Below are 14,784 nucleotides of genomic sequence, written 5' to 3'. Positions count from 1 at the left end.
GAACATAGGCCCATGGTAAGGTAAATGACTATTATTCAACCTACCATGGTTCTGTACCAACCTCTGCTATAGAGTTCTTGCTTCATGCTAGATAAATCACTGCAAGCAAATTTCAAAACTGATTACAAATTGTCTCTTATATTCTTGATATTCAGCTCAGAATCAGAAAATCACGTCTATAGAATGACTATTAAAATCAAGAGGAAATGCAGTTTGACATGGTGGTGAGCTCCATATTCATTATCACTGCCATGCCTTAGGGTGTTTAAGTGACATGGTATTGCACATCAGCTTTCACAATATTACCATATCTGTTATCAGAGCACAGTTAGAGTATAGGTTTTACTTGTATGAAACATGGAAATAGATCACATACTGACCAATAACAGGAACATAAAATATGGAATGCTAACACACAGTAAGAAACATGAAATACTTTTTTTCCTGCCCCTTTATCAAGTCTTTTCCAACTTCTGCAATACATGAAGCGGGCACCTGAATGAAAGCCTCGTTCACTATCCAGCCCTAATTCATCTTTAAAATAGGCCATGCTGTTCAGAGAATAAAATAATGACTGTGGAAAAAAAATACAGTTATGACTACATAATTAAAGAGTGTATAAAAATGAATGTACAGAGAGAACTAAATTACGCTTATACAAGCAACCTTAATTCTGGCATTTCTTGCTCCTGAACTGTTTGATTTTCAAACACCTAACCTTTGTGTCAAAAGACATATAAGCACAAGCTTATGATTTAATACATTAAATGTAACCTTTATATGTTATTTGGTTAAAATAAAGAAGTCAGAAATATAAACAGAAACTGAGTTGATTGGATAAATGCTTAAAATGCTATGGCTTTTTTTTTGGTGAAGTGTGCCCTTGCTCATAACACTGTAGAGACCAGCCTTCACCTTGACTCCAGGTAGCTGACAGCAGTGTCTGACAGACCTCACTTGGGATGGGACCAGTGCAACCTCTGCCAGGCACCAGTAAATTTTTATTGCAGCAAGTGTTTACACATTTTAAAACTAAATTAGAAGCCTGGTAGTTCTTATTCTGCTACTTTTCAGCTTGCGGGGATCTACAGACCACACTAGTAGAAGTTTTTAAATGCCTTGAAGGGAGGGTGCTCTTCCTTCATTATACGAGCATTTGCAGCACTTTTTTTTTTTTTTTTTTTTACTGGGGGTCTTCATTCAGAGGTCATGGCTGAATCTCTCAGAAGCAAATGGGGGCTTTGCCTGAAGAAGAAAGTCAAAAGAGCTAGACATGCTGTTAACTTTTTGTTGATGTTGCTCCAGGATATCTGAAGCTTGTTTTCTACTGGTGAATATTTCTGGGTATTTTTAAAGAAGTAATTGAAATATTACAATTTCTTTCGGTTGCCTTTTCTCATTATTGTCCTTTTTCTGCTTGACTAGTGCACTTCAAATGTGCCTCATTCAAGACAGGAGGTCATGTTTACAGTATGCTACATGTTTGCTCAACCACTGGCCAAAATAAATATTACTACTCAGAGATCTTGAAAGCTAGAAGTCTTGCCTACATTGAGTATGGCAATTACCTGCAAGCAAAACAACAAGGAGACTAATTAAATATTGCTGAAGAGTAAAACTGATAAGTAACAGTCTGAGAAGTGGGTTTTCTAGGCATTCATTCATAGATCCACATAAAAATCAGGGAGAAGAGAAACATTTTGCATTTCCTTTTTGTAACTGACCTTCTGAGCCATAAATATTCTGACTGGCTGTGAAAGAGTGTCAGCAAAGGCATTAACCATGCCTCAAGGACAAAAAATGCTTAGAGTGTGATGCCATTTTCTACAACATATATAAGAGTCTATCATGCCGTATAATGTAAACAGATTTGCATGGCTGTTCACTAATAATCTTTCAGACTCCTCACTCTCCAGAGATGATTGTCCCATAGTTTTAAAACTGTCTGGGTCTTTACAGAGCCATTTCACTGTAATAAGGAAAAGCTGTAAAAATGTCATGACCTCTGTCCCCCAAAACTAATTTAAGAAAGGATGAAGCTGACATGCCTTTTGTAGTATCATACATCAGGAAGCAAAATATGTCATCTCCACTACATTAGCAAGCCATGCTGGAGAGACACGAACATACATATAGAATAAAAGGTGCTCTCAAAACTTCCAAAAGAAAAGCCTCTCTTTTATTTTATTTGGTAGAAAGCTATAAATTATACATATAAAAATAAACTATACCCAGATGGACTATTATTAGGCTGTAATTTTAACCTATCAATTCCTATCAATGCTGTGCAGTATCCTCTCTCACGGTTTACAACCTCAGAGGCATCCCTCTGGTACTCGCCTAAAGGTTATTTTTTATTCTCTATTTAGAACCAATTCACACCTAGAGCTTTATTTCCAGATTCTACATGCTATTTCAAACACAAAAAAATACACTACGGTATCATTACAAATGTGATTTTGTGCTTATTCTCAGAGAAAAACATAAATTATAAAGATTTAGTGCAAGATATATAAGTGAACGACAGATAAAAAACTACAAATGATCCGTTTTGTAACATATCTACCTCTGTAAAATAGTTGGAGCCTTTGAAAGACCTACAATATAGGAATAAACTCTACCCATGCACACAGTTGGGTAATTTTTCATTATACATATATTTCTAGACTTTAGTCTAGAAATTTAGTGCAAAAGATTTGAGCATCTGGGGAAGTTTTGATGTACCACACTCAGAGGAAAGAGCAGAGAGAAGTTTTATGTGATTTGGTTATGTCTTTCGCAGCTGATGAGTCAAACTCTTACCTATTTCTTAAGTCCATTTTCTAGGTATTTTTCTTTTCCTCCCTCCCTTTGCTAATGCTTTTGGTCCAATAACTAACTGAAACGAAAGTGAATATTTCAGTGTGGATTATATCACTAATATTAATAAATAATACCACTAAAGACCAAACAAACATTTCAATTGCATCCAAATGTAAGCCTGTACCACAGGGTTCATTGTGAACACTTTAAAACACACAGCTCTAGATTCATAAAAAAATCAGCTCCAGATGTAGCACTTACTTATTGATGTTCTTAATAAAATACAGCGCTCAAACAGCTGCTTCTCCTTTTACCTTTTCTTCCCACCCCCTTCATCATTTTTAGGCACATCCCACGAGAAGCACCCCAACACTTGATAACTAAGGAATGCAGGTGGCTGAAACAAGCAGGTGAAAAGCGGATAGACTGGGTTGAATACACAACAGGTCTTCGATTTGTTGTACAGATTAATCCACTTAGCAATACAGAAAGCAATTTAACCCCATAAGATATATTATGTGCAGGGTTCTGAATTTACTGTGGTTTGGTAGACTGTTAATTAGACTGGGCCTGCCTCTAGGTGCAAAACCCAGAAAATGTAACATTGTTTTACCTGCAGAAAATTCTTTTAATACCCTCAGGAAATGGAATTATTATCCTTTTGAAGTCTGCATCTTTTGAAGAAAAAGAAGACACGGGGATGAAAGATCCCAGTCTTTATTTTTTTTTCACTTCAGGGGTGATTCTGGGAGAAAGTACTGGTAAGGAAATATCTTTGCATCATTTATTCTTTCTATAATTGTGTTTAACTTTCTGCATCATAACATATCAGTAAATCACAAAGGATCACAAAATTACATCTATAATTTACAGTTGGTTTAAACTCTCTTTAATCAGGAAAGACAATTAAATAGCTGAATCAAGAAGAACAGGTGATCTTTTTCAGAAGTGAGATTACCCTTGATGGTCAATTTGCACCACTGTGAGCATAACTCAGCAAGGATCGTAACATTTGGACCTAGCTAGAACTCATAACTTTAATGAAACAGTTTATTACCACTACTAATCTTTTATCCCACAGTTTGCCAGTCCTCTGGGAGCACCTTAGAAAGCAGGAGTATTAGTTTGAGATAGAGCATCCATTTATCCTGGATTATGAGAGTTTACTACCAACTACCACTTATGTGTTATCACTTAAAGTGTCAATAAAAACCTATAAATACGTAATTCTTGAAAAAAAATATTCTTCATACAGATTTTTACTATGTATATGTCTTGAATCATAGCATTCCTACCAGAATCATGAAGTTTAAAAAACTAAACCAACCAACCAACCAAAAAAAAAAAAACAAAAAAAAAACAGTTATAGCCAAGTAGCAATCTACTCTGCCACCTCAGTTTACATTTTAATTTAATGAAAGACACCTTGTTTCACAGTTATTATGCTGTGCTATAAGACCCTTGGAAGGAATTCAGTTAAGTAATAGCAAGCTAAATGGTACAAAAGAAAGATGTGTTTACTCTTGAGATGACAATCGTCTATATTTATAAAATCACTAATTAGTCTTTCTCCTAAAGATGAAATTTGCTTTGCAGAATTACTGAAGGGGAAAATATGTAATTTTCCTTTAAAAGGTATTTATCATTGTTGTTGTGGGCATCAGCATACAACTGAAGTTCTAAAAGGGTTCTAACACACCCAGAATATTCAAAATTTCCATTGTATTATCCCCATTCTAACAGCACCAAGAGGATGAGTAAAAGAGGAGTCTTTGCCTTTGAACTGGGACATGTTAACAGAGCACTGATGGCTTAAATGTATCAGATGGTAAATTACCTTTGAAAGGTCCCCAGCCTCCAAATAGAAGCAGATAACAAACACGTTCCATGTAACCCAGAGGACTAGCCAGACAGCATACTGCAGGAGACGAAGAGAGAGACAATACATTATTAATTTTGCAATCAGATGAGTTGAACTTACTTAATTAGACCATCAGTTTAATCCAAGACAGAAACAGATTATAAATATGGTACATGTGAATCTTACATTCAAAAGAAAATCAAGAATAAATTCTTCCCTTTCACAGACACAATCTAGTATGACTTGGTAAGTGCTTAGTTACACCAGAAAATCTACATCTGAGAAACCAGATGACAGACCTGAAATTCAAATTTGAAATTAATCTAGATCTCTCATTATTGCTCACATGGGTAACACTGCAGTATCAAGAGACATGTAATATCAATTATATGTGAGAAGTGCAGAGCTGTTAATTCAAATGGTTATTCTAATATAACTTATTAAATAACAAACTGGACTTTGCAACACTTGGGATTTAGTCTCAAAAATATATTTTTTTGTTCATTATTTTACAGTTTTTCTAGAAAATATGGATGGTTTTCCCTAGGTTATGACAGCTGCCTCCGTAACATATTAGTGACATTCCAAAGCATCATCCAAAATTATTCAACACCCTGAGGGCTAGATTGTATTTTAAATTGCCATTTTCTTTGACATTTTTTTTTTAATTGCAGTTTATAGAAAAAGTATTCATGCTTAAGCAATATCTGTTCATTGGTGGTTGTCTAATTTCTTATTTGCATATCTGACATGAGCAATGGAGTACATTTATTTTCTCTCCTGTTCACATATATGCCTATAGCTACTCTTTTGTATTCAGGAGACCTTAAGTCCCAGGCCTGGAAACTATGTTTCTCTGCTGTAATGCTGGAGGATCCTCTACAACAAAATCTGACCAATGGCTGCTGCTAGTCTTGCATAACGTTTATACTTAAAAACTTCCCTTGACAAATTATTCCATCATCTAATAAATCTGAGAATCTACAACTGCTTTCTAATGACTGTTGTTATTCTCTAGTTGTTCATGATTCAATTCTGTATGTTTTCTAATTTCATTCCATAGGCCCATGGCATTGCATATCCATGAAAGAGAGGAGAAAAAAAAAAAAAAAAAAAGACAAAACAATATTCCCTAACTATTTTATTATTTTATTCCTGTTTTAGCTGAAGGCTATTTCCTCACTGTGTATCACCAACACCCTTTCAATCAAGTATTTACAGATGACTTCTTGTTTTGTTGCCTTGTCTTCAAGTTATAATGACCTAATTCTGTTAGACTACCTTTCCAAATCCCGTTTAGCTTATTAAAAGTACTTTTTTTGGACTTCTCTGCATTTATATTACCTCCTTAATAAGCAAACAGAATCACAGAATGGTTATGGTTGGAAGAAACCTTTAGAGATCATCTAGTTTAGTGATGTACAGGTCCATGTCCAGATGACTTGTGAGTATATTCAAGGAAGGAGACTTCACAACCTCTTTCAGGCCCACAGATGAAAGATTTACCTAGATTGGAGGGGACCTCTGGAGGTCATTGGTACTATTCTCTGCTCAAAGCAGGGCCAGCACAGATCATGTTGCACTGGAAGCTGTCCATTTGAGTTCTGAATATATCCAAGGATGCAGATTTAACAGATTTCCTAACGCATATCTACCTTTTAAAGACAGGACACTAATTAGCCTTCAAAACACAGGAACTTTGTTCAGATTCGCAGTCTTAACTCATTTATACTATTTTTAAAAGCCCAACTCTGACCCACTAAGTATATTGAACACTGCAATTTCCTCTAGTTTGCTATTCATAGTACATCTGATTTTGCATGCAACATGGAGTGTCAGAAATGTAAAAAGAAGAGAGAGAAACATTAATTTGGAGTAAATAACCTTAATTAGGCATTTCCAAACTTTTCAATATTTGAACTTTGCCTTTTTTTTAGTATTTTAACACTTTAATGTTTTCTACAAGAACAAAAACACACCGATGGAGTAAATACAAGTGTTTCTTCTGGTACACAAAGATAACTGTCGTTCTTAAAAATGAAAATTCTGAACACTACATTTAGATCAGGGTCTCAAAGAAATGAGACTTAAGCAGTAATAATCCATCTGTGCTGTCTGTTTTCTTGACATAACTTCTGAGCTCCTGAACAATTCTAACCAAACAGGACTAAAGCTCGGAAGTTTTAAAGATATTATTTGTCAAAAGTTTCATGAAAATAGGTGTACAAATGTGGAGAGAAGCTCTACTAATATCTCCCTAGAGAGAAAGTCTTATAAGTTCATCTTTTATCAGTCAAAACAAGGTGAGGGGAATAAAACATGGGAAACAGCCACTGGAAACTAGCCTCATTAGATGGTGCAACTTGCTACATTTCATGTGTGCAAGAGATGATTAAAAAACTCCCTGTGCACAGCACATCCAGGAGAACACTCCAAGGCACTCTAGAGATGCTTGTCCCAGCAGCAAGTCTTATGTTCACAGGAAAAAATGAAACTTCTCTGTTCAGTTGTATAGTCTATCACTGAAAAATTACAAAATTATTTGACTTTTAGAAATATTCTTTTAATGAGTATCTACTGTTACTGGACTACAGAAAACATTTTAAAACTGTGTTTTAAAGTCACTTCTTTTGAAATTTTTTATTAAGTGTTGCTGTGTGAATTCTGTGGATAAACATTGTGTATAATTATCTTGAAAAATAAGGATGCTTCTGCTTCCCACTGCTTCTTATTTCAGATACTTCAGATCTAGCATATCTCTTATCTCTGGATCACATGCAGTCATAAATGCCTCTCGTTGTCTATGTGCTTCAGCAAATTGTTGTGGAAATTCATCTCTGAAGGTCTGTGACAATGAACAAATCCCTCTGGTACTCTCTATTTATGTATCTAATTAGAAACACATTTTATAAGAGTGCTTCAAAGAGCTATAGCTGTATATTTTTCTCCTATGTGGAAGTTGAAATTGCTGCATCATTTGGCAGAAGCCACCACAAAGCTACAGTAGTCACATATTAAAAAGACAAGAACCTTGATGAACACCCACTTGACCAAGCAGGAGCTACTGGCAGGAGAAAATGATTACAGTAATGATAACACAGACTTCTTATCTTCATGGAAAGACATGCTGGAAAGAGATACAGCTAAAAGTCTAAGTGAGGAGATTTAAATACTTACTGTTTTGCAAAGCTGCAGCCAATCAGTAAAAGCCATTTTCTTTCATAAAATAAATCATACAAAGAAAGCACCCATGTGGTGGAACATGGTTGCCACTTCTTAGGCTACTACATATTTATAATCATGTATAAAACTGAGAGAATGATCTGCTACCTATGCAGCAGATGTGTAGCTCACTACTCTGTCTTTGATGCAAAGCTGGTCACCAGAACTCACACCTATTACCCTTGTCCCTTAGTCTGAAGGAAAAATGTCACATATCTTCCAAGGATAGGCACTAATAGAAACTCCCATAGCTATGGATCTTTTAAATGTAAGCATTTTTTTCACAAAATTTTATCATGGCATTTCTCTTAATCCTTATTTATTTCTGGTTATGTGGTCACTAACATTTTACAGAAGGGCAGAGTAGAAATTGTTATTTTGTGCATTCAAGAGGGAAAGTAAGATGAATCCTTTTGTGATTAATGATTTGTTACTTATTTCCTTTTTATCAATATATACATTTTAAGTTTTAGATTATTTTAAATTAAACTGAAAATAAACTATGTGCAATTTTAAAATGAAATGCCATTTACTATAGGAGTTAAAAAATTGTTCACTTGTACTAGCTGAGTGACAGTAATTGAGATTTTCAGATTACTCTTAGGCCAGTATGTCTGGAAAGAGGAGTTTCTTTTGAATAACACAGCAACAACTGCCCACAATTACCATTATCTTTGGTTCTGAAGTTATTCTTCCCTAATTTCCTCTGTCAAAAAAGAATCCTCATTTAGAAATACAATTTCAAGAACTTAACTTTTTTATTTTCCCCATCAAATCTGAAAAAGCGTGAATTCCATACACTTGGCACCAACATATTAAATAAATTTGTTGATAACATTCAGCTAATCTCTGAGGTGGCTGCAACTGTTTTCACCTTTGAAAGGCCCTTCTGAAACAGAAGGAGCTAGTGCCCTGGTGGGACAGCTGTTCCTGAAGAGGTGGGACTGCATGTGGCTGCTTCCTTTCCAATGCTTGTGGTTTTTCTCTACGTGCTGATGTAGGAGCTGAGGATTGGGGCCATGGGATGTAGTCGTTACAGGACAGTTCTGGGAACCAGCAATGAGAAATGGCCCAGAGGGCTCCAAAGTAGAGCAGGATTAGAAATCAAAAACAGACTCTAAACCAGAATTAGGAGCCAAGTCTATGATCAGGAGAGGCTCAGTTATTGAATACGTGAGAATGAACTGCTTTAAACAGTCCTACTGCTCTCAGTAACCAGACACATAAAGCAACCATGAGCTTTTAATGACCCAGATGAATTTTCCATGCCCAGCAGTTACCTACACATTTCCAGCAGACAGCTTAGGGCCAAACCCAGTGACTTTGACAACATATAACAATGTTTCTGGCAGCAGAAGGCTTTGCAGAGGCAGGTCCAACTTCAATAAATATGGCTTTCCCTTCCTTGAATGTACAGGGGAGCTCTTACAGAATGACATAATCTTCTGGATTTTTCATCCTGTTCTATAAGCTGGATATTGTTCTAAATCGCATTGGTTGTCAGAGGGTTTTGCTTGACTGAATTATTTTACTGCCAGCTCTTAGATCTTTTATTTTTGCCTTTTTTTTTTTTTTTCTCATGGCAATGGTGTCAGAGCACTGTCCATCACCCTGCGCTTCTGTTTCTAAGCAAATGTGGGTTGATTTTGTATGAGTATGTGTTTGTTTGTATGTGAGTATATTTGTATGTGGACTCTTCCAGCTCACATTCCAACGACATTTATTTGTTCTTTTTTTTATCAGGAGGGATCTTCCTAACCCCTTGAACATTGCAAGGCTGTCTCTTCAGTATTTCATCAGTCACAAATATATAGTGAATATATATATATATATATATGTAAAATATAGTTTCACCTTCTCTTTGCACTCTCAGTTTGAAGATTTCTCTTTATTTCATCTGATTCACACTTGCATTAGTGTCCTCTGCCAAAACTGACTGAAAGCTGCTGAATTGTCAAGTACTACAGAACTGGCCACTGCCAAAAAGAAAACGACCATTGGATTGGTTTCTTACTCCTTGGCAACCATTGCTTGCAAATACAGGCAAGTGCTGCCTGAAATGCCTTTCTGGAAGATCCTCTATGTCCAGTGGCTATGTTTAAACTTTCAGGCCCTTTGGGGCCTAGTTATATATCCTGACTTATGTAACACTGTAGTATATATCTTTGTAGGATGGTTATATAAGCAATAAGTGAAAGAATTCTGTCACATTCTCATCAGAAGGCTGCAGAGGAATCCCAGGGTGCCAGGATTGTGTTGTGATGTGTACTTACCACTCAGTAAGTACATAGTCAGGGAGTTTTAGCTTGGGTGGAAGTCACCTGCCTCATTTTTACTTCTGGCTTTGTCTTTCTGGTTTCCATTTACCTAAGTGCCAGAATCATGTTGGACCCAGAATGCATGGAGGAGAATCACCTTTTCTGAAGTTCCATCTTCTGCATAAGAGAAGTTGGGTTACCCCAGTACTGCAAGAGCAGTATCCATCTACCCACAGGAAGATGTCTGCAATACAGATATCTTCCTCTGAGCACAGTTTAGATTCACATTAAAGTCAACTGAGAAAGAGAAAAAAAATAGCACAGCATTTCCATGGCTCAATTAATTTCTAGGACATAGATCTCTCCACCCCTGATGTCTGCAAAGCTAAACTCCTTGGAGGTAAAATTCTTAATGTCAGAGAGCCATTCAAAAATCTTGTACCTGTGTCATGAAAAATGAGATAGTAACACTGTGCAGATATGCGCTCCCATTTTTATCACGTAAACAAGAAAAAAAAAAAAAAAGTCACTGGTATCAAATATCCCAAAAGGCCTATTGAAGAGATATCTGAGAACTACTGTCTGTTGCATTCTACACATTTGCTAATGTTCCATCACTTCCTATACTTCAGTCATTCATCTGTTTATTTTTTTCTCCCCGAGTTTCCTAGCATTTTAAGTTTCAGAGGAAAAGCATGAGAAAATCTCTAAAATAGCAACTCTTTCTGGATGATGTATCTTTTTGTTTGTTTTTTATTTTCAGGTGTTGTTTCAGTGTCAGACTGTACAATCTTAAGATATTATCCAAAATAACTAAATGCCAAATCTCCATACCCAGAACCTATGAAAAACTTAGTTGACATACTGGACACTTGATATTGTCTGCACAAGAAAGAGAAGATAGCTCAATGTAGTCACTCTATTCTTGATAAATATTGTTGCCTTTTCAAGTATGATGCTAGAACACAGTCTCCAAAGTACGAAAATAAGCCGATATAAACAGAGTTTAGAGATTAGCATCCTTCAGTCAGTCTACTATGTCAGTTTAAGGTATAATATATAATAGATATCCAAATAAAAGTATTCTGTAATGAAAAAGCAAAACATACTTTTATCTAAAAACAAAATATTTCTGGCGTTCTTCTTACAAGGCAGGAGCAGGGAAAATATATCCTTCCTTTTTTTTTTTCATTTTATAAAAACTTTTCTTCTGAAACCATATGTTAAAGCTCATGGCCCTTTTAACCAAGGTGCATTTTATGTACTAAAGAAAGCAAAGCAAGGCAGAAATTTTAATGGGATTTTTTTTTAATCTTTTTGACTTAGAAGTAGAGATATAATTGGTTTGGCTTCACTCATCATTCAATTCCTATATCTCCTTTGATCAAATCTTTGTTGTGAAACATTTACCAGCAGGAAGCAACTTCAAATATCTGAATATTCATTTTACTGTATGCAATACATATCCACCCAGCTGCACACATATACAAATAAATGCATATGTGCACTGATGGACTGATATTTTTCTTTTTAGGAATCTTTCCTATTTTCCAGCATTTTTTTTTCTTTTGTTTGTATAACAGATTCCAAAGTCTACAAAGATAAAAATGACAAGTAATTAAAGATAGGTAGCATGAAAATAACTTAAGATAATTCTCACTTAAATAGAGTTGGAAATGGTCGATTTATATCAGAATTCCAGTAATCTCTCTGTTTTTCAAGACATAACTTGAGCAGATCAGGGAATATTGAATCTTAAAATAGTACTGTTTTGATCCTCTTCTACCCTCTACTTCAGATCCAACATGAATCTGCCAGGCTCCATCTCAAGAGGTACCATCACCAGAAATCAATGATGTACAAGATCTAAAAACCTTAAGACCTGTCTTTGAAATGGTATGAAACATTAATCTATCTATCTCTAGCATTTTTTTTCCTAGCAGGTCTTATCTGCTGTTAAAATCATGTTAGAGTTGACATGAGAAAAAAAGAAAAAAGAAAAAAGAAAAAAGGACAGAAGTCAAAATGATGTTAATTTGGAGGTCAGTTGGATCTTCAAGAGTAAGGACTATAAAATTTGAAGGAGAGGTAAAGAACAAAAAAATGTGTAATCAGTTTTCTACAGAATATATGAAGAACACTCCCACCTCCCCCTAGAGATATTGTTGCCTCTTCCTTGTCATTGCCAATTTGGGAACTACCAGTGCTATTACTGTGCTGAGGCTCTGCCAGGATCAGTTTGAGTGTGTGAACACTCACTGCCCACCTTCTCCACTGGGCTGTTCCCCTGGCACTCTATGCCATGCTCACCCTATCAAATTCACCCTATTTCACCCACATCAAACCAGCCTCACCAGATGAGGGCCACTTCTCCAGGTCCTTTCCACCCTCAAGCAGTCCCAGGAGGATCCCACCTGTTCTGCTGTGCAGCAAGACCCGGGTGCGAACGCACACTCTCCCTTCCTCCTGCTTGGACCAAGCTATTGTGCAGCCAGGAAGGCAAGGGCGTTTTGCTCAGATAAAATAAAAGGGAGAAATAAATCTTTGCAATAATCTAGTGAGAAGGGCTTCTGACTGAAAAGGCTTCAGATGCTCATCACTCGTATTTGCTTCAGACATTTGAATATTGATGGAGCAACAAGTATATTGAGCATTTTCTTGGTGCCTATAGCTGTTTCAGAAACATATAAAAAGAAAAATCATGGTTATAATTCAGTCATTGAACAGTTTATTTTAATGGATTTTTTAGCAGCTGTGCCCATTTAAATTCTCTATTAAAAATACAAATCAGGACACTGAGAATTCATTCAGTGTTCATTTTTAACAGAATGCAAAAAATAAAATCAATAGATACTGTTGCTAGGGACAGAACTCTACTGACATTTATCTAGATTCTTTTATTGATGCCTCAGTATTTAAGTGCCAATTGTAACTATTTATAAAGGGAACCCATCTTCCCCAGTGAATACATCAAAAATCTTGCTAAAACTAAGCAATGTATAATAACAGCATTTGACAAATTGAGAGGTCTGTAGAATCCAGCTTCCTGGGTATTGTTTTCTTTCTTCCATTTTCTCCAGCTGAAAGCTTTAATAGTCAAGGGGAGCCTGCCCCCAAGGGGAGCCCACACAGGGCTTTGAGTTTGGACCTTGGTGTTTGTATTCCAAGGAAATACTCTATTGTAGGAATACAATAAAGTAAATAAGCCTTTAGCTTCCTTTAACTAAATGAAGCTAAAGGGATATTTACTTTATTGTAAGAAAAAAAAAAAAAGATAAAACCATCTGAGGCATTCTTACCTCTCTGTGCAGTGTTTTCTAAGTATTAGTCATCAAAACCTCCTGAGACCTCTCTAAAATTTTGGAAACAGTCGGTTTAGTGATGAGTAGAAGCTCACTAAGATGTAGGACAGTTTGTATTTGGGGATTAGGGAACAGAGCATACAGAAATTCAAATCACTGCCTGGCAGCTCTGTTTTGGGAGGTTGTTGGCTGTTTCAAAAGTAACAGTCAACTACAAAGGTCACATGCTATTCGTTGGAGAAGGCAAACATACAGTCACTGGCTCTGCACATTGTTTGGCTTTAAGGGCACCCTGGCTAGCACAGCTATTTAGAGCCAATTGTATGAGGGAGCCAGACTGAATTTTTGTTTGCTGTGGAGGATGCTAAGGTGGCTGGAGTGGATGGAGTAAAAATTTCAAAACACAACAGTCGGCTTCAGTAAACAGCGTAGTGAGCACAGGGTTAGTGCAAGTGCTGCATACCCATTCATCTGCCACTATATCCAGGAGTGTGAAAGTCTCACCGAGTGATGCAGATGAGCAATAGGGAGGGGAGTGAGGAGAAGAAGAATCACAGTCCCTTATTCCTTTCTGGTGCATCTGCACCTGATTTGGCAGGATCAATATGTACAGTATAACTCTATTTATTTAGTCTTGAAAGCATTGAAGGAGATTAATAGAGAAATCTGAAACTATAACACACAGAAAAAGTCAAGAATAACTTCCTTCTTACAGAGCATAAAGTGTAAAATGGATACAATTTCTTGATTTCTTGAGTTTCTTGATTTCTTGAATTTCAATATCATGCATATCTAAAAAAACATTCATTTCACACTAAAAGCCAACTGTACTTATTCAAAGGAAATAGTATTCTAAAAATACCTTCCTCATTAATCAATCAATCAATATTTGCCTTTTCTCAAATGCACAAGAATACATTGCAGTTTGCTTGCTTATTGAATGAGTTATGACCTTCTTCAGGAAAGTTTGTATATGGCTCTGTTCACATATTTGGCTCTGCATTATTCAGGAAGCAATGAAAAATCCTCTTTTAGCTATGTGAGGATTTTTCTTTCCCTCACTTGCAACCTGTATCAAAAATCTCATTAGCTCATTGAAATCTCATTAGCTACCACATCCCATAGATTCTTTGCGTTCTGAGGAGAAACAGGTGATGTACTCTAGTAATTTTGTTATGCAGTGCTATTAATTTTCATAGAATGGCCAAACTGCATTTCCCTAAGCAGGAGTACAAAGAATAGCATACTTTTCATTACTCCCGGATTCAAGTCTCTTTCATTCATGACAAATAGCCTCAATTCTTTTTTTTTTTTTTTTTTTTTTTTTGCTAAAGTCACA

General features: G+C 36.0%; 1 protein-coding gene across 1 annotated transcript in view; it reads right to left on the bottom strand.

Moving 5' to 3' along the window:
• The window catches only part of LOC148595213 (sodium/potassium-transporting ATPase subunit beta-1-interacting protein 2-like), a 431,257-nt gene that overhangs the window by 156,441 nt on the left and 260,032 nt on the right, over positions 1-14,784 (bottom strand). The window contains exon 3 of the mRNA XM_088521980.1: positions 4,640-4,720. Coding sequence (XP_088378106.1) covers positions 4,640-4,720 — 81 coding nt within the window. The remainder of the gene's footprint in view (positions 1-4,639; positions 4,721-14,784) is intronic.

The sequence above is a fragment of the Tinamus guttatus genome, unplaced genomic scaffold (assembly GCF_059628265.1).
Source record: "Tinamus guttatus ecotype Peru unplaced genomic scaffold, ASM5962826v1 Tinamus_guttatus_pri_ptg000141l, whole genome shotgun sequence".
Classification (NCBI taxonomy): Eukaryota; Metazoa; Chordata; class Aves; order Tinamiformes; family Tinamidae; genus Tinamus; species Tinamus guttatus.
Note: the sequence above shows the minus strand (reverse complement) of the source record. Positions and strands in the feature narration are given on the sequence as shown.